General features: G+C 44.9%; 1 protein-coding gene across 3 annotated transcripts in view; it reads right to left on the reverse strand.

The window, feature by feature from the left end:
* ift46 (intraflagellar transport 46 homolog (Chlamydomonas)) overlaps positions 1–21,852 on the reverse strand; it is a 29,940-nt gene that overhangs the window by 7,841 nt on the left and 247 nt on the right. For 2 of the 3 annotated variants that reach the window (XM_048562380.2, XM_059638974.1), the window contains exons 2-7: positions 19,722–19,818; positions 17,735–17,919; positions 10,688–10,815; positions 3,408–3,482; positions 1,783–1,876; positions 647–775 (exon numbers count right to left, since the gene is read on the reverse strand). In XM_048562380.2, coding sequence (XP_048418337.2) covers positions 647–775; positions 1,783–1,876; positions 3,408–3,482; positions 10,688–10,815; positions 17,735–17,919; positions 19,722–19,818 — 708 coding nt within the window. The remainder of the gene's footprint in view (positions 1–646; positions 776–1,782; positions 1,877–3,407; positions 3,483–10,687; positions 10,816–17,734; positions 17,920–19,721; positions 19,819–21,852) is intronic. The other variant, XM_048562381.2, reaches the window with a different exon arrangement.

A 21,852-nucleotide genomic window follows, 5' to 3' on the forward strand; every position in this document is an offset into this window, starting at 1 on the left:
CAGATACCTGAAATTTAAAATGAACTACTTGTGTGGAAATCCGTCTATTTCTTCACCTCTCTCTCTCTTTAACACTTTCCAGCCCACAACGTTGAGATACCTATGCTCCTCCAATTCTGGACCTATGTGCATCGCTTACTCCACCATTAAATGAAAAACTACATCTTGCATGGTGCCCTAAATTAACTCCCTCAAACTTGTCCCATATATCAACAGAAGGGTAGTCAATTAGATCATGACTGTTCAGTATTTTAACTCCATCTACCATCCTTTATTCCTTAATCATCTTGTCTAACAAAAATCAATCTATTTGGTTTGAAAAAGCTCAACTGAGCCAAAGCATCAGTAGTTTTTTTTTGGTTGATTGAGACTCCTAGAAGACAGTAACCACCAATATTTTACTCTTATAGTTCAATGCATTTTCTCCTGACACGCCTCTACAATATAATCTAGAATTGGGTGACTAGATACTATTCACAGTTTAAGCAGATGCACTGCAGAAATTTCACATGACCTCCATTATACTCTATGAATTCCTGGCAATAGCACTGAACTGCTTTTGGTGGCTGAGTTAATCAGTAATATTCCTATAGAACTAGCTCCTAGGAGAAGCTGTGTCACTTCTATTAAACATCCAGCCCTTTACCGTGGCACTGTGCTGTTTTGAATTCTCTGTCAGCCACAGTGACAGAACAGTTGGATCAGACTGCTTCGCACAAGGTTCATCCAATGGGATCAGGCCCAGGTTGTCAGGTTTCCCATCAGGGCGAGGTACCTGCAGGTCACATGGAAGATAACTTAACAAATGGGAAATCTAAATAATTTTTAAAATTAAATTTTTAATAAGATATTGGTGTGCTGGAAGGACTGAAATATGTAAACAGTTCAATGTGCTACATATTGAGCTGTGTCTAGTTGGACCAGGGTATTTAGATCAGTAAAATAGGTTGTCAAGACCACTTCCTGATTTGATCATTGTCTCCAGTATGTGGAACAGTCAATAATTCATCAACAGCTTTAAGAGAAAAAAGAATACTTATTTTTTGGATAACAAATTAAAAACAAAATTAAGATTAGAAAATTAAGAATGAAGAAAGGAAAACTGAATTGTGACAGTTTGCTAGAGGGATGGAGTTTAAGAACAGGGAGGCTATGCTGCAGCTGTATAGGGTCCTGATGAGGCCACACCTGGAGTACAGTGTGCAGTTTTGGTCTCCTTACTTGAGAAGGATATACTAGCACTGGAGGGGGTGCAGAGGAGATTCACTCAGTTGATTTCAGAGTTGAGAGGGGTGGATTATGAGGAGAGGCTGAGTAGACTGGGATTTTACTCATTGGAATTCAGAATAATGAGGGGAGATCTTATAGAAACATGTAAGATTATGAAGGGAATAGATAAAGTGGAGGCAGGAAGGTTGTTTCTGCTAACAGGTGAAACTAGGACTAGGGGGTATCACCTCAAAATAAAGGGAAGCAGATGTAGGACTGATATCAGGAGGAACTTCTTCACCCAAAGGGTTGTGTATCTGTGGAATTCCCTGCCCAGTAAAGCAGGTGAAGCTACCTTGCTGAATGTTTTTAAGGCAAGGCAAGATAAATTTTTAAACAGTAAAGGAATTAAGGGTTATGGTGAGTGGGCGGGTATGTGGAGCTGAGTCTCAAAAAGATCAACCATGATCTTATTAAATGGCGGGACAGGCTCGAGGGGCTGGATGGCCTACTCCTGCTCCTAGTTCTTATGTTCTAATGAATTGTGATAGCATAAATATTTAATTTCTGTACCTTCAAAAAGGCATCAATATCACCCACTGAAGGAATGAAGTCTGGAATAAATGGCTTCAGCTTATGGTCCAGCTCAATGGATTGCGGAGTGTATCTATCACACAAAGACAAAAGCAGTCAAAAGCACATCCACTTCTCTACTCTTGTTTAACTGCATTCATGCATTTAAGAGGGAATTTTTAAAAAAATTGTTTCTCCATGGGATGTGGGCGTTGCTGAATGGGGAGTATTCATAATTCATCTTTAATTGTTCTCAAGGTGGCAAGAATTACACAAAATGTACAGCAAATAACAGAACATTTAGCCCAACTAGTCTGTACAGGTCATATATTCCATTGAATTGCCTTCAAATATATCCACCTTCTCTCAATCTTTCAGCAAATCTTTCAATTCCCTGCTGGGATTTATAAGTCACTAAGGCAGGCATGGTGAAAATATTTCCACCAGGAGAATCTAACATCAGAGGCCACCATCTATTTGATTCAGTATTGGACTTATGATTCCTCACAGTGAGATTGTTGGTTGGCCATAGGTTTTGGATTCTCCTGGTGAAATATTTTCTTTGCAGGTTCTGCGTATGTTCTGCGCAAGTACATAGTGCCTCAGCAGCACACCAAAGGTACTTTAAACAGCACCTTTTAAACCCTCAAACATTACCACCCAGAAGGACAGGGGTAGCAAATGTGTAGAAACGCCACCACCTGCAAGGTCCCCTCCAATCCATGCACCGTCCTCACTTATATCAACATTCCTTCACTGCTGCAGGGTCAAAATCCTGAAACACTCTTCCTAATGGCTCTGTAGGTTTCCTTTGGCCCCCAAAACTGTGGTGGTTTGACAGGACAACTCAACATTACCTCTCTAGGGCAACTAGAGATTGGCAGTAAAGACTGGCCGAGCTATTAATACCCACACCCTATGAAAGAATTAAGAGATGAGTACATGTTGTACAGGTGGACAATGAATTAGATTGTATGTTGTACTGGTACACAAATACATACTGTACGGGTAAAGAATGAGTTAGAAACATGCTTTACAGGTTTACAGATGTCAGACAACTGCTGATAGCTGCAGTCATTAATATAAAACTGTCAGCTTGTTCGGAGTGAAAACTCTACCTTGGAGAGCAGTGGAAGCTCAGCATTACTGAGTATGTTTAAGGCAGGGATTGAAATATTTCTGATTTCCAATAACAAAAAGGGTTATGAAGATAAAGTGGGGAAAAGACATTGAACTGTTTGATCAACTATGATCATATCAAATAGGCAGCCAACTCAAAGGGGTGATTGGCCTATTCTTCTTCCTATGTATGTATCGCAACGCCAGTCACTGGATTCACCAGATCTCTCTGATTCAGACCTCATGGTAAATATAGGCAGGTGAAAATGTAAACTGCAGGATACTGTTGCCAAAGGATGACTCTCTCAAAACTGTCGCTAGGATGTAAAAGCACCACAAAGCAACTGCAACGTGGGTGACTCCTAACTGCTCTATAAAATGACATGGCAAGCCAATCAGTGCAAATGCATCTAGTGATGGTCAACAAATATACCGTCCTTGCCAGTGACATCCACATCCCACGATAAAAAAAATCTACTTGAAACAAATTATTGGCTGACTTTTACCTGGTGATGTACTGGAACAGCTCCTTTATCTCATTGGAAGTGGGAAGATGCTCATAATCTGCTGGATCATATGCACTGAAAGAGGCAGAACATTCTAGATTATGGGTAGTGAGTCAGTATCTTATTCTAACAATGATAATTATTCTTAGAATCCTTACAGTGTGGAAACAGGCCCTTCAGCCCAACAAGTCCACACCGACCCTCAGAGCATGCCAACCAAGACCCAACCCCCTATAACCCACCTAAACTAGACATCCCTGAACACTATGGGCAATTTAGCATGGCTAATCCACCTCGCTTGCACATCTGTGGACTGTCTAGTTTGATTTACCTGTATTAAAACAGGTATTAAATGTGGAACAGGAAAGAATTTGCAGAATATGATTTATGATGAGAACTCACGATAGCCAAGGGACTAGCCATCAACTGGTACTTGGAAAATGAATCCATACATATTAACTTGGCTTTTGTAATTTGGCATACATTAGCTTTTGTCCTTATCTTTAACTTTTATGCTTACCACGGATGATTCCCTCCCTTACAATCTTTCTTCCTCTCTGGAATACACTTAAGTTGGGAGGAATTGAATATCTCCTTAAAACATTTGCTATTATTCATCAACTGTCCTACTTTTCAATCTTCCTACCCAGTCGACTAGGGCTCAATGTGTTTTCATGCCTCCGGAATTATCTTTAATCAACTCCAGAATGTTACTCTGGGACTCCAATTTTGTGCACTCAGACTGAACCTGAAATGCCAGCATGAAATGGATCATTCTTCCCTCAAAGATCTTTTTCTATGACACAGGTAGTTCTGCTATAACGAGTGTTTAGTTAACATGAATGGACTATAATGCAATTGATGAATAGTGAACGCCGTTTGGATAACGCAAACTTTCTTCTGTACAGGCATAGAGATTTTCAATAACGATTTCCCTATAAGGCAATTTTCTATAGTGCAAGGTCACACAAGATTGCAACTGTCATGTTATAGGAGAACTACCTGTGCCATTAATCTTACCTCACTACATTATACCAAATTCTGAAAAGCCAGTTTTCCCTGATTGGACCAAAATATTGGTATTTTTTTGAGTCCACAATCTCCAATACATTCAATGAACTCTCCCTCAAGGCTCTTTGCCAATTTGATTAAACCAGTCTACATGCATTTTAAATATAACACAAAATTACTGCAATACCTTTCTTACGTGCTCCCAGTATTTCCTATGTTATATTATGTCCCACTGAGGAACGACTGTTTGGACACCTATAGATTACTCCCAACAGGGAAATTTCCTTTGTTATTTCTTATTTTTGCTGAGACTGGTTCTGTCTCTTGATCTCCAGTGCCTATATCATCTCTCACTACAGCACTAATCTCTTCCTTTACTAACAAAGCTAAGCCACTTTGTTTTGTTTCCTGTGTATCTTTCCAAAACAATGCCACCCTTGGATAGTAAATTCCCAAATCTGGTCTCACTGCAACCACATCTCAGTAATCGCCACCAAATCATTTTCATTGGTTTCTATTTGCGCTAGTAAATCAATTTTATTCTGAATGTTTCACGTATTCAGATACCAAGCCTTTGAGTTTGTTCTATTATCAGATTTCCCTACTCTTGTAGAATTCCATCTGACATTCAAACATTCTGTCCGTTTCTTTTATTTTCTGGTAACAGTCTCTTGACTAACCAACATTCCTATATTCACCGTTAATTTTGATTTTCTAATTTTTCGTGGAACTGAACTCTCCTCCTACTAAAACATTGAACTGATAATTTTCAATTTTGCTATCCTGTCTTATCCCTATAATGTTGGATTCCCTTACTGATTAAGAGTTTGTCTATCTTAGCCTTAAATACACTTAATGATCCAGCCTTGACAGCGCTCTGTGCTAAGAAATTCCACAGATTCGTCACACAAAAAAGTTCTTCCTCATTATTGTCTTAAATGGGTGATTACTTACTCCAAAATTGTGCCCTCTAATTCATCCGAACAATCTTACCAAATCTACTCCGTCAAGCCCCCATGAATCTTATATGTTTCAATAAAGTTGTTTCTCATTCTTCTGAACTGTAAGTATGAACCCAAAGAATTCAATCTCCCATCTTTAGCCAGTCACTCCATAACTGGGATTAACCTACTGAATCTTCTCTGGATTGTCTCCAATGCCAGCATATCGTTCCTTGATAAGAAGCCAAAAAATTGTTCACAGTATTCCAGGTGTGGTCTAACCAGCGACATTTGTTTTCGCCATATTTCCCTATTTTTATACTCTATCCGTTTTGAAATACAGGGTTACATGCCATTTGCTTTCTTTTTACCTAGACTTGCAAGCTAAGTTTTTATGATGTTAACATGAGAACTTGCAAATTACTCTGCTGTAGCTTTCTGCAGTTTTTTTCTATTTAAATAATAATCAGCTTATCTATTTTGCTTGCCAAAGTGCATAATCTCACATTTTCCCAAATTATATTCACACATTACTTTCTATTTACACTGACTTTTCAGTTGGCAATGGTGGACTACTATTCTCGTTTATTTTTAATCCCTTAAGCAAAGGTATATTTGTTGAGAAGTATGAATTAATTCTTCAAAAGAACTGGCTCAAAGAAAGACGACAGACGGTGGTGGTGGAAGGTTGCTTTTCAGACTGGAGGCATGTGACCAGCAGCATGCCACAAGGATTGGTGCTGGCTCCACTGCTTTTTGTCATTTATATAAATGATTTGAATGTGAACATAGGAGGTCTGGTTAGTAAGTTTACAGATGACACCAAAACTGGAGCTGTAGTGGACGGAGAAGGTAGTAACTGCAGAGTACAATGGGATCTTGATCAGATGGGCCAATGGGTTGAGGAGTGACCGACGGAGATTTACTTTAGATAATGTGACGTGCTGCATCTTGGAAAGGCAAATCAGGGCAGGACTTATACGCCTAATGCTAAGGTCCTGAAGAGTGCTGCTGAACAAAGGGACCTTGGAGTGCAGGCTCATAGTTCCTTGATTGTGGAGGTGCTGGCAGATAGGATAGTGAAGGCGATGTTGGTATGATTGCCTTTACTCATCAGTGTGTTGCAGGATAGGAATTGGGAGGTCATTTTGCAGCTATACAGGGCATTGTTTAGGGCACTTTTGGAGTACTATGTGCAATTCCGGTCTCCCTGTTATAGGAAGGATATTGTGAAACCACAAAGGGTTCAGAAAAAATTTAAGGATGTTGCCAGGGTTGGAGGGTTTGAGCCAAAGGGAGAAGCTGAACAGGCAGGGGTTATTTTCCCTTGCCAGCGTTGCAGGCTGAGAGGTGAACTTATAGAGATCTATAAAATCATGAGGGGCACGAAAAGGGTAAATACACAAGGTCTTCACCTCAGGATAGGGAACTCCAAAACTAGAAGGCAAAATTATAAGGTGAGTGGGAAAGATTTAGAAGAGACCGAAGGGGCAACTTTTTCATGTAAAGGGTGCTGTGTGTATGGAATGAGCTGCAAAAGGAAGTAGTGGATGCTGATACAATTACATTTAAAAGGCTTCTGGATAGGTATATGAATAGGAAGGGTTTGGAGGGACATGGGCCAAATAGGACTAAATTAGATCTGACATTAAACAATTAATCCAGTGGATGGTATCACAGAAAATAATATTTGAGGAAAATTGCTAAACAGTGAGGTAAGAAAGAGTCTATGAAAAGACAAAGCTCAGAAACTCAATGACAAGAAGAATTCAGATCTCATGAAAATCTTTTCATGTTTAAAAAGCTTGCTTTAGCGAAAAGAGCCCTGGTCTACTTTGAAGAAGTTCTGCTCCTCTCTCCAACACGATTTCCTTTCCAATCTTTCTTCTTGTCCACTGACATTAATTTTGCTGTCACTCCTGGTGTTCGACCAAGTATTTGCTAAAACTCATTTCCACAGACACATCCCATTAATCAGTGACTGCCTAAAGCACAGGCTCACCCAACGTGAATTCCAACTGAGGTTTCATCCCTCACGTTTTGAATCCTCTCAGGATCACAGATATCTCCGTGATGTTTAACGTTCCACGGACAGCTGCTCTTGCCGCATCCTGAGAAGCGCACTCAGTGCCATGCGGCATCACATTGACACTCTCGACCTTTCTCTCCAACAGTATCACATCACACTGGCACAAGGCTGCACCACTCCACAGTTCCACTTCATCCTCTGGCTCATTCACTGTGCTAACACAAGACTTTTCCTTTTCCTTTCAGGCATCAAGGCGCAGAAGATGCAACAAGTCAGAGATACACACAGCCCTCTGAAACCTTCCTCTCCTCCCTTTCCCTCTGATTCCATCCCCTCTCCCAACCCCACCTCCTGTTGGGTACTCACCATCCACCTAACATTCCGCTCCCCGAAGCTGAACATTCTGTACTCAGTAAAGGCCTCAGCTTTACTCCTCTGTGTCCCAAACATAATGAATTTCAGGCACGACATGACATCAAACTCTCCTCCTGCCGTCTTCGCCCCCGTGCCTATTCCTTTGGGCATCAGTCCTCTCCCATCCCACAGACCCCTTTGTCCAGTTCCAACACTCTCCCTCCAAGTGGACCCCTCCCTCTGGCCTTTTACCTGCACTCGATCTGTTCATTCAGAATTAGTCACCTCAATTTCTCTGCCCCCCGGTCCTCAAAATCCAACCTATCTCCCTCTGAACTGACTACACTCTGTGCGCTTAGATCTAACCCTGACTTGTAACTAAGCCTGCCGATCAGGGTGGTGCTGTTATAGTCTAGCTTGCTGATCTCTACCTTGCAGTGACTAAGCACCAACTCTCAGATACCTCCTTCTATCTTCCCCTGAATCATGACCCTATCACGACTCATCAGGCCGTTTTATCCACTACGGTAACTGATCTAATTTCATCTGGTGATCTCTCTCACTGCCTCCAAGCTGATAATCCCCCATGCCCGCACAGCTCGCTTTTATCTCCTTCCAAAAATCCACAAACAGGACTGCCCTGGCAGATCCGTTGTTTCAGCCTGCTCCTGCCCCATAGAACTTTTCCCTTCCTATCTCGGACTCAGTCTTCTCTCCCCCATCCAATCCCTGCCCACGTACATCTGTTAGTCCTCTGATGCTTTACTCCGATTTCAAAATTTCCAGTTCGCAGGCTCCAGCCACCTCCTCTTTACCATGGACATGCAATCCCTTTACAGGTCCATTCCCCACCTTAGAGTTCTCTGCTTCTTCCTGGGGTAAAGACCTGAAGCATCCCCACCCACCAGCACTACCCGCCTCTGCTTGGCCAAGCTCATCCTCACCCTCAACAACTTCTCTTTTAACTCCTCTCACTTTCTTCAGGTCAGACGGGTGGCCATGGGTACCCACACTGGCCCCAGTTAATCCTCTTCCCTCCCTTGTCTGCCTTTTGTAGGGATCGTTCCCTCTGGGACACCCTGGTCCACTTCCTTCACCCCCACATACCCACAGCAGCTTCCTCTGCAACTGGCAAAGATGTAACACCCGCCCATTAATCCTCCTCTCTCCCTACTATCCAAAGGTCCAAACATACCTTCCAGGTGAAGAAACACTTCACCTGCACTTCCCAGAATCTAGTCTACTGCATTCGCTGCTCACAATGTGATACTGGGGAAATGAAGCATAGACTGGGTGACCACTTCGCAGAACATCTGTGTTCTGCTTGCAAAAAAGATCCTGAGCCAACTATAGAGATAACAAATTTCTCCTGAGCCAACTGTTGCCTGCCACTTTAACACACCACCCTGTTCCCTGACCAACATCTGTGTCTCCGGCTTGCTGCAGTGTTCCAGTGAAGCTCGGTGCAAGTTGACGGAACAATATCTCACATTCTGCTTGGGGACCCTGCAGCCCTCCATATCGACTTCAATAATTTTAGGGGCTAAATGCTCCCATGTCCCAGCTCCCCACCCCACACACCAGACCTCGTTATCACACAGCCTGCCAGTACACACTACCTACTGTTAGTCACTAACAGTCCCCAACAACAACTATTCACATTCCTAGCCAAATCATTATCAACACCTTTGTCTATCCAACTACTCTTCTCTCCCTTCAGGCTCTATCCTATCGTTTACTCCCTACCCCATTCTCCCCCTTATTTTCAGCATGTAAACCAATGTTTTTCCAGTTACTATCAGTTTTGAGGGAGGGTCACTGGATCCAAAATGTTAACTTTGATTTTTCCTTCACAGATGCTGCCAGACCTGCTGAGCTTTTCCAGTAATTTCTCTTTTTGTTCCAGGTCTTTCACATGTCATCCTGTAACTACTGTTTCTTACTCCAGGCAGAAACATACTGCCTGTTGTGTGATAAGAATATGTGCCTATACCACCTACGCACCTGATACATGGATGCACAGCAACAAAGGTCTGTGTTTAACCTCTGGGTAATGCTTACGTTCTTCTCAATCACTGTGCAGGTAAAACACACAATGTGAACGAGACCTGCTAAAAGCATGATCAATGCCGATGAGCCCAAAGACATTATTTTGTGTGAATTTATAAAAGCTGGGAATAAATCAGTCATTTTAAATGAGTTACCAATATTAAATCAGAAAATCAGGTCAGAAAATGTGCCAGAGACAATGGGAACAAAGGATTACTTTCTCTGCATTTCTAATGAAATTGTAAACAGGCTCAAACAAAGAAATTGCTTGACTGAAAACACTGACTGCGGACCTGGAAAATCAATCGCAAAATCCCGTCACCTACAGCTTCTGACATCAGGAGCCCTGCACAAAACCTTAGTGGTCTCCCAAGTTACTATCATCAATTGCATACTGAGAGTACATTCTGGTGGCATGATTTGTTTTCAGTACACATCGTTTGATAAAATCATAAGAAGTTTTAGCAATTGAACAATTCCTGCAATTGTTAACAGTATGAACAACCGATTAAAACAGACTTTGTCTCAGTGAGCATTAAAAATCTAATATTCCAATCTAGAAAGCTAGGTGGTGAAAGTGAGAACCACAGCTTAATCTTTAGACACTTCATAGAATTTTATTTATGGTAATATACTTTACAAGCATATACTTCCTAAACCAGTGACAGTTATAGTCTCCACCAATATATCCATTTGAGTAAATCAAATAACCTAATTAATGACAGAAAATAAGGCTCTTTTTGGAATTCGGAATTATGTGATTCCTAGCTAGTTTAACAGTTAAAGCAAGAGGAATAAAATTTTATTCTAATTGCATCAGCTCAATACTCAACACACGTTATGTTTATAATAGTCAAGCCACCAGGGCAAATTCTCTGGCTTTCATTTCCACTCACCCTTCTGGTGGTGCTCCATGCTCCTCATCATCATCATCAGATTCTGTGTCATCTGAATCCTCATCCTCCTCTTCATCCTCATTCTCCACAAACCCCTGCTGCATGGCCTTTGATCCTTTCTTCTTCTCCTGTGAATAATTGCAAACACTGCCCATCCTTGAGTAAGAAATAACTTTAGCTTATTGAGCTTGTTCCCTGGTTGCTAAGCCTGCTGCTACTTTATTTCCATTGTGAGAAAAACACTAATTTTCCTTCTCCTAGAAGTACTAACTTTTTCTGGCAACTTTATAGGAGTGGCTAACTCTGGTGCTCTGCCTAACATTTACAATAAGATCCTGGGCCCTAAGAGTTACAGCTGAGACCGATCCTGTCCACACACATAAACAGGGGTTTAAATAGCTCGTGGTGTACTGGTAGTGTCCCTGTGAGTGATCCATGAGGCCTGGGTTCAAATCCCACCTGCCCCTGAGGTGTGTAATGATGTCACTGAGCAGGTCAATTAGAAAATATTAGACAAGGGTCTCAGGGCTCCTATGGTGTCATGGTTGTGTCCCTATTTCCAGACCAGGAGGCCTGGATTCAGGTCCTACCTGCCCCTGGGGTGTGTCATAACATTTCTGAACAGGTTGTTTAGAAAAAAAATCAAAAGTAAATAAGTTTCCTTGGTTTCTTGTGGCACCGTTGTGGTGTCCCTACCTCTGGGCCTGGAGACCCAGATTCAAATCTCACTAGTTCCAGAGGTGTGTAAACTTACCTCTGAAGAGGTTAATTAGAAATAGTAATAGAATAGCGAAAATGGTAGGTCCAATTTCAAGTCCCACATGTGTGAGAAGTGTGATAACAAGGTGTGAAGCTGGATGAACACAGCAGGCCAAGCAGCATCAGAGGAGCAGGAAAGCTTGATGTTTCGGGTCGGGACGCAAGTTCAGAAAAAAGGCTGAAGAAAGTACAAGGGGTTGCAGTGGGAACGGGATGAACTGAGGTTTGTTTGGAGGGAGGAAGGCATCCTTAGAAGAGGTTTCGCAGGGGGGTTAAAATTGTTACAGAGATAGTAGGAACTGCCAATGCTGGAGAATCTGAGATAACACGGTGTGAAGCTGGATGAACACAGCAGGCCAAGCAGCATCAGAGGAGCAGGAAAGCTTGATGTTTTGGGTTGGGACCCTTCTTCAGAAAAAAAGTGTGTCCTGATATCCTTGTACAGGTTCACTCGAAATAGGGGTCCTTGTTGTCAGGGATAGTGTCCTTACTCCTTGGCAAGAAGACCTGAGTTTAAGTCCCCACCTGCTTCAGAAGTGTGTCATGACACATCTGAACAGGTTGATTAAAAATATCTGTAGCATCCTAAACGGCCTTGACAAGATGGACTCGTTTCTGCTTCAAAGCAAAGGTCTCCAGGAGGCCTGAGTTCAAGGCCCACCGGCTCCAGAAGTGTGTCTAACATCATTGTACAGGCTGATTAGCAAATATCTACACAAAGATCCGTGGATAGTGTACAGCAGCAGGAACATTGGCCAACTTGCCCCTTCTCTGTCAACTGTTATAAAATCAATATTTTGCATTCATAATATGTGCTGTGTAAGCCAGCAGCCTGTGTAATTTGCATTATAAGCACAAGATGTTCCACCACTAATCACATTTAGGACTTTCTCGGAGTGTTTCAATCAGTTAATCAAAACAAGTTAAGGGTCACTGAACAGCAAATAGTCAGGTCAAATCAGTGCGCACAAAGGAGTCTGGGAAAGGTGACTCAATGTTGTTCAACTGCCACTGAAACTGGACTCACATATTTAGGGCAAAGGATAGTCCGTGAACATTAGGATTCTGCTCAGAGCAGCTAGGCACCTAGAACTGCACCTATGATTAGATTCTGGAGTGCAGCTATATTTGTCTAGAGAGATGCCGTTTCAGGAGAAGAGGTCGAGCTACTGAGAGCTGAGCAGTTATTGGCAGCAGTACAGTTCCTGCATTTAGTATAAGACAATAGTCTGACTAACACAATGGGATTCAGTTTCAGGTCAACTGTCAAAGATGACCAGTAAGACTGGGACAAGCAGCAGATCTGGCAGAGATCTGGAAAAGTCTTGGTGAAGATATGTACCTGTGGAATTCAGGTGGGATTGAGTTGCTATTGGCTATGACCAAACTAGCTTTGAAAGACAGATGTTGAAATTCTCCTGACTAATTCTTCCTGAAATTAGTCTTCCTGACTAATTCTTTTAGAGTTCTAAAAGAATTTTCGTGATACCGAAATCACTTTTACCTGGGTGGGGTTATTGAGAAATTTGTAGGACTTGTTTTGGTTGTACACGCTATGTAGTGTTTATGGTAATATTTTATATACATGATATGTTTGACTAGTTTCCATGTTAATTCATGTCTACTTCGTTCTAATTCTAGGTTGTAGATAAGTTGCGTACATATATTTATGCACTGTAAAATGTATTACATTTACTTTTATAATTTAGTAATGTCTGGTTTGTTTGTTTTAAAAACCTTAGAATCTTGTGGTATATTCTCTTAGCAAGCACCTGGGATATCGAACTTTAAATTAAAAAGTTACAGGTCCCAACCAGATGATAGCAAAATTTGGCAGTTTTGTCAAATACTTCAGCACAAAAATCAGCCCAATGAGATGATGTCAATTAGTATCAGTTGACTGATTGTGGATCTAATTCAAAATCCTTCTGCTTCTTAGGGCTCAGCTCTGACTAGGACTATCAACCTCTTCCTGAGTTATTTGGGAATTTACATGAACTGTGATCAACTGACAGAAATGCAAATCTGAGAAGGGCGAGGCATATTACGCCTCTCTGAAAAGGACATAAGAAGCTCCAATTGAGACAGGCCTTTCAGCTTGTTGAGCTCTCCCTTTCATCGTTCATGTATAGGAACTGCTTGCTGCTGAACTCATGACCCAAACTCTGCAGTGGAATGCCATTTACTTGTGGGCTTGATCTACTCTCTTTTTCAGTCCCTTCTTCAACCTACAATTGCACTAATGGTCATTTTTAGATGTGAGTGTTGGCAGGTGATTTGTTTACAGAAGGCAAACAGCTAGGTTTAAGCTTTTACACATTGAATTGATGCAACACTTTCTAGGATAAGTGAATGGTGACCCAGAATGGAAAACTGGCTGATTGGTGCCTCTTAGGTTGGAGAAACCCTATCACTGTTACACCAACGACAAATCATCTCAGGGTGAGGACCAGTGGACAGCATCGATTTAGGTTAAGGTCTGAAGCAGCTGAGCTGCTCAGTGAATTTACAATAAACCATTTCAATGCTTGAGAACAGAGAAACACTTCTCAGCTGGTCACACACTGAGTACTGGTGGGTGCAGTCAGCTTTAATCTGTCAGTCTCCAAATCGGAATGTGCCAAGTCCTTGAGGGAGCAGACCACTGGAATGTATGTAGAGGGTCCAAGCAACGCATCATAAGAAACCACAAAACCCCGAAACCCCCTCAATTGCTTTATGGGATTGAGGGAAGAATCTTCCTAGAGGTTTTTGTTGAAACTTGGCCGTGGACTACCGACAGTCCCTCCTCCCAGGAGCTGGCATCACTAGCAGTGATCAGGTGATATATGTTGTTGCATTCTGCATACAAAATCCTGGCAGCTTCTTTAATTCCTCCTTTTTTCAGGGAGATTCTTCGCTTGCGAAGATCAGCCGGGAAGAGATTCGTCAGCAATTTCGTTGGCACAACCGTTGGTGGCTGTAGAGTCCTATTCTGGGCCTGTAGATCCTGAGGCAGCGCGGGCAGGGAAATGCTCCGGACAGCGGGGCTTGAGATGAGGGTTCCCTCCTGCGTTTCCGTCTGTCCTCTGCAGCTGCTGTCCTCGAACATTCAAACTGCTCCGTCGCTGTCGTAGTTTTCTTCTGCCATGCATCCCTGTCAGAGGCCAGCTTTTGCCATTCCGATGAGGCGATGCTGGCCTGAGACAGCTGTTGCTTCAGTTGGTCCTTGTAGCGCTTGCGCAGGGCACCGCGGTTTCTTTTGCCGTCGCAGAGTTCCCCGAAGAACACTGTCTTGGGTATTCTGTTGTTGTCCATCCGCGATACGTGACCCGACCATTGAAATTGGTTCAGGAGAAGGATCACTTCGATGCTGGGGAGCCGGGCCTTTTCCAGCACTTCGTTGTTAGAGACACGGTCCTGCCAGGTGATGCCCAATGTAGAGCGCAGGCAACGTTGGTGGAATCGTTCCAGCAGCCACATCTGTTTCCGATACAGAACCCAGGCCTCGGAGCCGTAGAGCAGCGTAGTGACGACCGCGGCCTTGTAAACCTGGATTTTCGTCAACATGCTTATCAAGTGGTTTCCCCATACACGCTTCCACAGTCGCCCGAAGGTGCTACTTGCTTTCGCAAAGCGAGTGTCGATGTCTCCTGTGACTACAGCATCATTGGAGATAATGATTCCCAGGTACGTGAAACGTTCGACCGTGTTGAGGGGGTAGCTGTCGATCGAGATTCGAGGTGGGTTGTATGCGCTGCACGGTGGCTTCTGGTACAGGATCTCTGACTTCTTCAGACTGAGCGTTAGCCCGAAAGCCTTTGCAGCTTTGGAGAAGCGCGTCACTGCAGTCTGTAGCACATCTTCTGTGTGTGTGAGTAGGGCGCAGTCGTCCGCATACAGCAGCTCCATGATGGGCTCCCCTGTTGTCTTTGTGCGAGCAAGGAAGCGGCGCAGATTGAAGATATTGCCGTCCGGGCGGAAGTGAATGTAGATGCTGTTTGTGATGCCCTCCTTCACTTCCTGCAGCATCATGTTGAAGAAGATGGCAAAGAGCGTAGGTGGCAAGATGCAGCCCTGCTTCACGCCGTTGCTGATGGGGAACGGGTGTGATAGGTCACCGTTGTATTTCACCTTGCCGCTCTGGCCTTCATGAAGTTGTTGTAGGATGGTTAAGAACTTAGGAGGGCATCCGAGCTTCCCCAGGATTTTCCATAGACCGTTGCGGCTGACAGTATCGAAGGCTTTCGTGAGGTCAATGAATGCCGCGTACAGTCCAACGTTCTGCTCACGGCATTTCTCCTTAAGTTGGCGTAGTGCGAAGATCGTGTCGGATGTGCCTCTGTTTGCTCTAAAACCACACTGACGTTCTGTCAGGTTGTCATCCGCAATGGAGGGGATCAGTCTGTCCAAGAGGATTCTGGAGAGAATCTTCCCAGCCGTAGGTAGCAGAGTGACACCTCTGTAGTTCAAACAGTCCGATTTCTCACCCTTGTTCTTATAAAGGGAGACTATCACAGAGTCACGTAGATCAGCTGGCACCTCACCCTGTTCCCAACAGAGTGCAAATAGGTTGGTGAGTTCGTTCAGAAGCGAAGCTCCTCCTAATTTGTATACTTCTGCAGGGATTCCGTCGATACCGGAGGCTTTGTGGAGTTTCAGCTTAGAGATGGAGGACTGAACCTCATCCAGCGTTGGTGGGCGGTCGAGTTTGGATCTGATGTCCTGCTGCGGGATTCTCTCGATGAACGCTGTTTGTACTTGGCGATTGTCCGTGAAGAGGTTCTCGTGGTGTTCTGTCCATCGCTCCATGATGGCTTCTTTGTCAGTAAGCAAATTGGCACCATCAGCAGAGCACAAAGGGGCCTGAAGTTGGCGGGTCGGTCCATACGTTGTGCACAGAGACTCATAAAAAGCTCTGGTGTTGCCAGTGTCTGCATACTGCTGTGCTTGTTCTGCCAGTTTTGACCACCAGTCGTTTTGCATCGTTCTGAGGTTGGCCTGCAGGGTACTGCAAGCAGCTCTGTACTCTGCTTTAGCTGTTTTGTCGTCAGATCTGGAGAGCAAGGTCTGATGGGCAGAGCATTTCTTCTGGAGGAGAGTCTGTATCTCAGTGTCATTTTCGTCAAACCAGTCTCTGTTCCTCCTAGAAGTGTATCCAGCCACCTGAACAGCTGTATCTCGCATTGCAGACTTCAGGTGATCCCATGTCTTTCCTGTGTTTTCATCTGTGACCGATGAGTCCTTGGATTTCAGTCTCTCCTCTAGCTTGGACTGGAATTCATCACGAAGATTGCAGAGCTTGCTTACATGGATTTTCTTGGAATATGGCCCCCTCTTCTTTGTCACTGGTTTGACTACTAGTCTTACTTTCATCCGTACCGGCCTATGGTCTGTGTAGCAGTCCGCACTCAGCATAGCCCTGGTCGGTAGGACATCCAATCTATCCCTTTGCAGCACTAGGACGTAGTCCTCCTTTTTATATGTTCTATATATAACTGGGGGCTTTACTAAGTAGCAAAAAGAACTTTTAAAAATTCCAGTCATCAGCTCATGTATATGGCTGTTCATGCAGAGGTGATTTGAGCATTATCTTTGGAGTGAATAAAGACTAACATGCGTTGTGAAATTTTATTCTATATTTGCTGGTACTATAATTTCTTGAGCGAGGACTGGGACGCGTCCATTATTTTTGTGGACTGCTTGAATTTTCATATTCTGTCAAATAACCATACTTTTGTCTAACTTTCCACAGATATTAAATACACAGGGTGCAGAAATTTGCAGCTCCCTAGCAATAAGACCCTCCAGTCAGCAAAATGCAAGATTTCCATCCAAATTGGCAGAAGACAACACATAAAATCAGGGTAAATCTTAGGCAAAGATCACTGAGCACTACCTTCAAATGAGTTAGAAAACAGTGCATTGCCACAAGGTTAGAGGACAGGGATTGTGTGTGAATTCCTATCATAATTTCACTAGGATTTCCAGCACAGAATGAAACAGTCCTACTGATCATTTAATTGCATGCTGCTTCCTCCAGGCTATAGCCTTCTAAATTTGAGCTAGTGATCATCTTATTGCTGCTTTTCAATTTAATCCTGGATTCTTGGACACTATTTCCGACAACACTGCTGCACTGACTTTCTGATTTTAGTCCTTCAATTAGATTTCTTTACTTTAAAAACATGCATGCAACCAAATCCAAGTCAGTAGGGTTAAGCACACGTAAGGGAATGTGTCTATGCTGCCCATCAAGTACTCAGAGCAGCATATGCAGGGATTTGAGCCCAGCCTGGATGATATTACCTTCAAGTCATAGCTTTCCTTTGTGTAGTGCTGGTGTAATGCTGTAGAAAATGCAGAGCTCTGGGTAGTTGTGGTAAATGTATGCATTACCTCAGTGGATGTTATCTTACTGTTCTCCTCCTCGTACTCATCACTGCTGTTATCTGCCATGAGTCTGGTCTGGGAACGGTTTGACCTGAGACCAGCTAAAAGCAGAGAAAATTCAATTTCAGAAAATCTTTTGAGTTTAGTCTTAATGAAAACTGGCTACAAAGGTGCAGCAGGCTCATATTAAACAGGACATAGGTAAATGATGCTTTTATTTCCTCTACGGTTCAGGCATCGAGATCTCAATGTTGATATTAAGAAGGTGACATTAAGAAGAAAAGGATATATTTAACAATGCCATGCAATTAGTGAGAGTCTGAGCGTACACCCACCTTCTCATCCAAATTAGTAATTTATTGTCATGCACAACCTGATCAGAATCAAATGCTAGTGATATAAGCTCTGCTCATATTTCTTTGCAGGCCTCAGTAGTACACATCAGTGAGTCAGAGCACTCTTTGCCAACTAATGTATTTTAGAGATGGACTGTATATTTGAATAAATCTGTTACAGTTCACTACAGATTTCTGGTGAATTGCCAAGAGTTATTCTGAGCAACACAGTCTATCTTTCCAGCATAAGACTTTCTAATACAACAATTGCAGGATCTGTGAAACACAGCGAAGTACTGCATAAGAACCAAAAGAACTGTGGATGCTGTAAATCAGGAACAAAAACAAAGTTGCTGGAGAAGCTCAGCAGGTCTGAGAACTGAGGAAGGAGCACTGGACCCGAAAGGTTAACTCCTTTTTCTCCTCCACAGATGCTGCCAGACCTGCTGAGCTTTTCCAGCAACTTTATTGTTGAGGGACTGCATCCAAGTGTAAGTCCCTAGAGGGAGAAGTAGATAGTCACTGGTTACTTACAGTGACAAAGCCCAGCATTCCAGAAAAATGGCAGGGGCTGAGTACAAAATACCTGATGATCCAGACATCCTGGTACAACAAGGTGCCAAGCACAAACACCAGCTTAGTTCACACTGTTACTTTCTGTAATGGAACATTACATTTTGGTTACTCATTGAGCAGAGGGGTGGCACAGTGGTTAGCACTGCTGCCTCACAGTGCCGGGCACCCAGCATCTGGTGACTGTCTGTTTAGATTTTCCCCGTGTCTGCATGGGTTTCCTCCAGCTGCTCTGGTATCCTTCTACAATCCAAAGATGTGCAAGTTAAGTGGACTGGCCGTGCTAAATTGCCCATCGTGTCCAGGGATATGCAGGCGAGGTGGATGGGATGCTGTTTGGAGGGTCAGTGCAGACTAATAGGCCGAATGGTCTCTTTACAGGGATTCTATGATTCTAACACAAAGCTGTCAAGTTTGATGCCCTGTAGGTACGGAGTTGGCAGACATTCTGTCAGGAGAAGTGACGAAAGCTAAAGTGGGACATGGTGTCCTTGGGGGAAAAAACCTGCATTTTTTCACCTCTGGATCGCTAACTAATGATTCCTGTTCAAAATAATTACCTGTGTAGCAGATTGAGTGAGAATGGAATTTTTGGCTCCTGTTTTACCTCCTACTGTGAATTAGCACCTTTCTCACATTACAACAGCTATTTAGGTAATGAACTGAAGAAAACATGGTCGCCGGAAGCGTACCTCCTTCAGGAGTCACTGCTTTTGCAAGAGAAGGGACAAACATGAGAGATTATATCAAGAAATACTTATACATGATCATGGCCAAACTTGAAAGAAACACAGGTCATTCAGCAACAAATTACAACCAACATGAAGAATGTCACTGGTTTCTTCAGACGTGACTTTATCTCTGATAAATTTCTGTTATCAACCAGATCCACTGCAGTTTTTGTCAAGTATTTTACAAGAAATGCATTATTTTTTATAGGACATTCCAGTGTGCAAACCACAACACGCACCATGCTTTCTTCATCTGACACTTACCAGGCTGTCTCGGAGATGGAGTGTAGATGCTAGCAACCTCTTCAGGATCATTCACATCCAGACTTTCATCATACGGCTGATTAGTCACAAGCTTCGTCTGAAAATGAAATAACTGGTTTCAAACAGTGAAGCCAGGCAGTCAGTACTGAAGGAGTGCCGTGCTGTCGGAGGGTCAGTGCTGAGGGAGTGGGCACTGATGGAGGGTCAGTGCTGAGGGAGTGCCGCACTGTCGGAGGGTCAGTGCTGAGGGAGTGGGCACTGACGGAGGGTCAGTGCTGAGGGAGTGGGCACTGTCGGAGGGTCAGTGCTGAGGGAGCGGGCACTGTCAGAGGGTCAGTGCTGAGGGAGCGCCGCACTGTCAGAGGGTCAGTGCTGAGAGAGCGGGCACTGTCGGAGGGTCAGTGCTGAGGGAGTGCCGCACTGTCAGAGGGTCAGTGCTGAGAGAGCGGGCACTGTCGGAGGGTCAGTGCTGAGGGAGCGGGCACTGTCAGAGGGTCAGTGCTGAGGGAGTGGGCACTGTCAGAGGGTCAGTGCTGAGGGAGCGCCGCACTGTCGGAGGGTCAGTGCTGAGGGAGCGCCGCACTGTCGGAGAGTCAGTGCTGAGGGAGCGCCGTACTGTCGGAGGGTCAGTGCTGAGGGAGTGCCGCACTGTCGGAGGGTCAGTGCTGAGGGAGTGGGCACTGTCAGAGGGTCAGTGCTGAGGGAGCGGGCACTGTCAGAAGGTCAGTGCTGAGGGAGTGCCGCACTGTCAGAGGGTCAGTACTGAGGGAGCGCCGCACTGTCAGAAGGTCAGTGCTGAGGGAGCGGGCACTGTCAGAAGGTCAGTGCTGAGGGAGTGCCGCACTGTCGGAGGGTCAGTACTGAGGGAGCGCCGCACTGTCAGAAGGTCAGTGCTGAGGGAGCGCCGCACTGTCAGAGGGTCAGTGCTGAGGGAGTGCCGCACTGTCGGAGGGTCAGTGCTGAGGGAGTGGGGACTGTCAGAGGGTCAGTACTGAGGGAGTGGGCACTGTCAGAGGGTCAGTGATGAGGGAGCGGGCACTGTCGGAAGGTCAGTGCTGAGGGAGCGCCGCACTGTCAGAGGGTCAGTGCTGAGGGAGCGGGCACTGTCAGAGGGTCAGTGCTGAGGGAGTGCCGCACTGTCAGAGGGTCAGTGCTGAGGGAGCGGGCACTGTCGGAAGGTCAGTGCTGAGGGAGTGAGTACTGTCAGAGGGTCAGTGATGAGGGAGCGGGCACTGTCGGAAGGTCAGTGCTGAGGGAGCGCCGCACTGTCAGAGGGTCAGTGCTGAGGGAGCGGGCACTGTCAGAGGGTCAGTGCTGAGGGAGTGCCGCACTGTCAGAGGGTCAGTGCTGAGGGAGCGGGCACTGTCGGAAGGTCAGTGCTGAGGGAGCGCCGCACTGTCAGAGGGTCAGTGCTGAGGGAGCGGGCACTGTCGGAAGGTCAGTGCTGAGGGAGCGCCGCACTGTCAGAGGGTCAGTGCTGAGGGAGCGGGCACTGTCAGAGGGTCAGTGCTGAGGGAGCGGGCACTGTCAGAGGGTCAGTGCTGAGGGAGTGGGCACTGTCAGAGGGTCAGTGCTGAGGGAGTGCCGCACTGTCAGAGGGTCAGTGCTGAGGGAGTGCCGCACTGTCAGAGGGTCAGTGCTGAGGGAGCGGGCACTGTCGGAAGGTCAGTGCTGAGGGAGCGCCGCACTGTCAGAGGGTCAGTGCTGAGGGAGCGGGCACTGTCAGAGGGTCAGTGCTGAGGGAGCGGGCACTGTCAGAGGGTCAGTGCTGAGGGAGTGGGCACTGTCAGAGGGTCAGTGCTGAGGGAGTGGGCACTGTCGGAGGGTCAGTGCTGAGGGAGTGCCGCACTGTCAGAGGGTCAGTGCTGAGGGAGTGGGGACTGTCAGAGGGTCAGTGCTGAGGGAGTGCCGCACTGTCGGAGGGTCAGTGCTGAGGGAGCGCTTTCGGGGGGTTGTTTTTCAGTAAACGGGTGATGATAGAGTCCGATCCTGGCCCCAGCAGTGTCTAATTCTCTCCCCTCCGGGTCCGCACTCTCTCTCTCGGCTCCTGGTTAACATCCTGAGCAACATTCCTCCCTCCAGCAACATCAATCACCGCTCGGCCCATTGCTGAGCGGGGGATCTTGCTGTG

The sequence above is a fragment of the Stegostoma tigrinum genome, chromosome 32 (genome assembly GCF_030684315.1).
Source record: "Stegostoma tigrinum isolate sSteTig4 chromosome 32, sSteTig4.hap1, whole genome shotgun sequence".
NCBI lineage: Eukaryota > Metazoa > Chordata > Chondrichthyes > Orectolobiformes > Stegostomatidae > Stegostoma > Stegostoma tigrinum.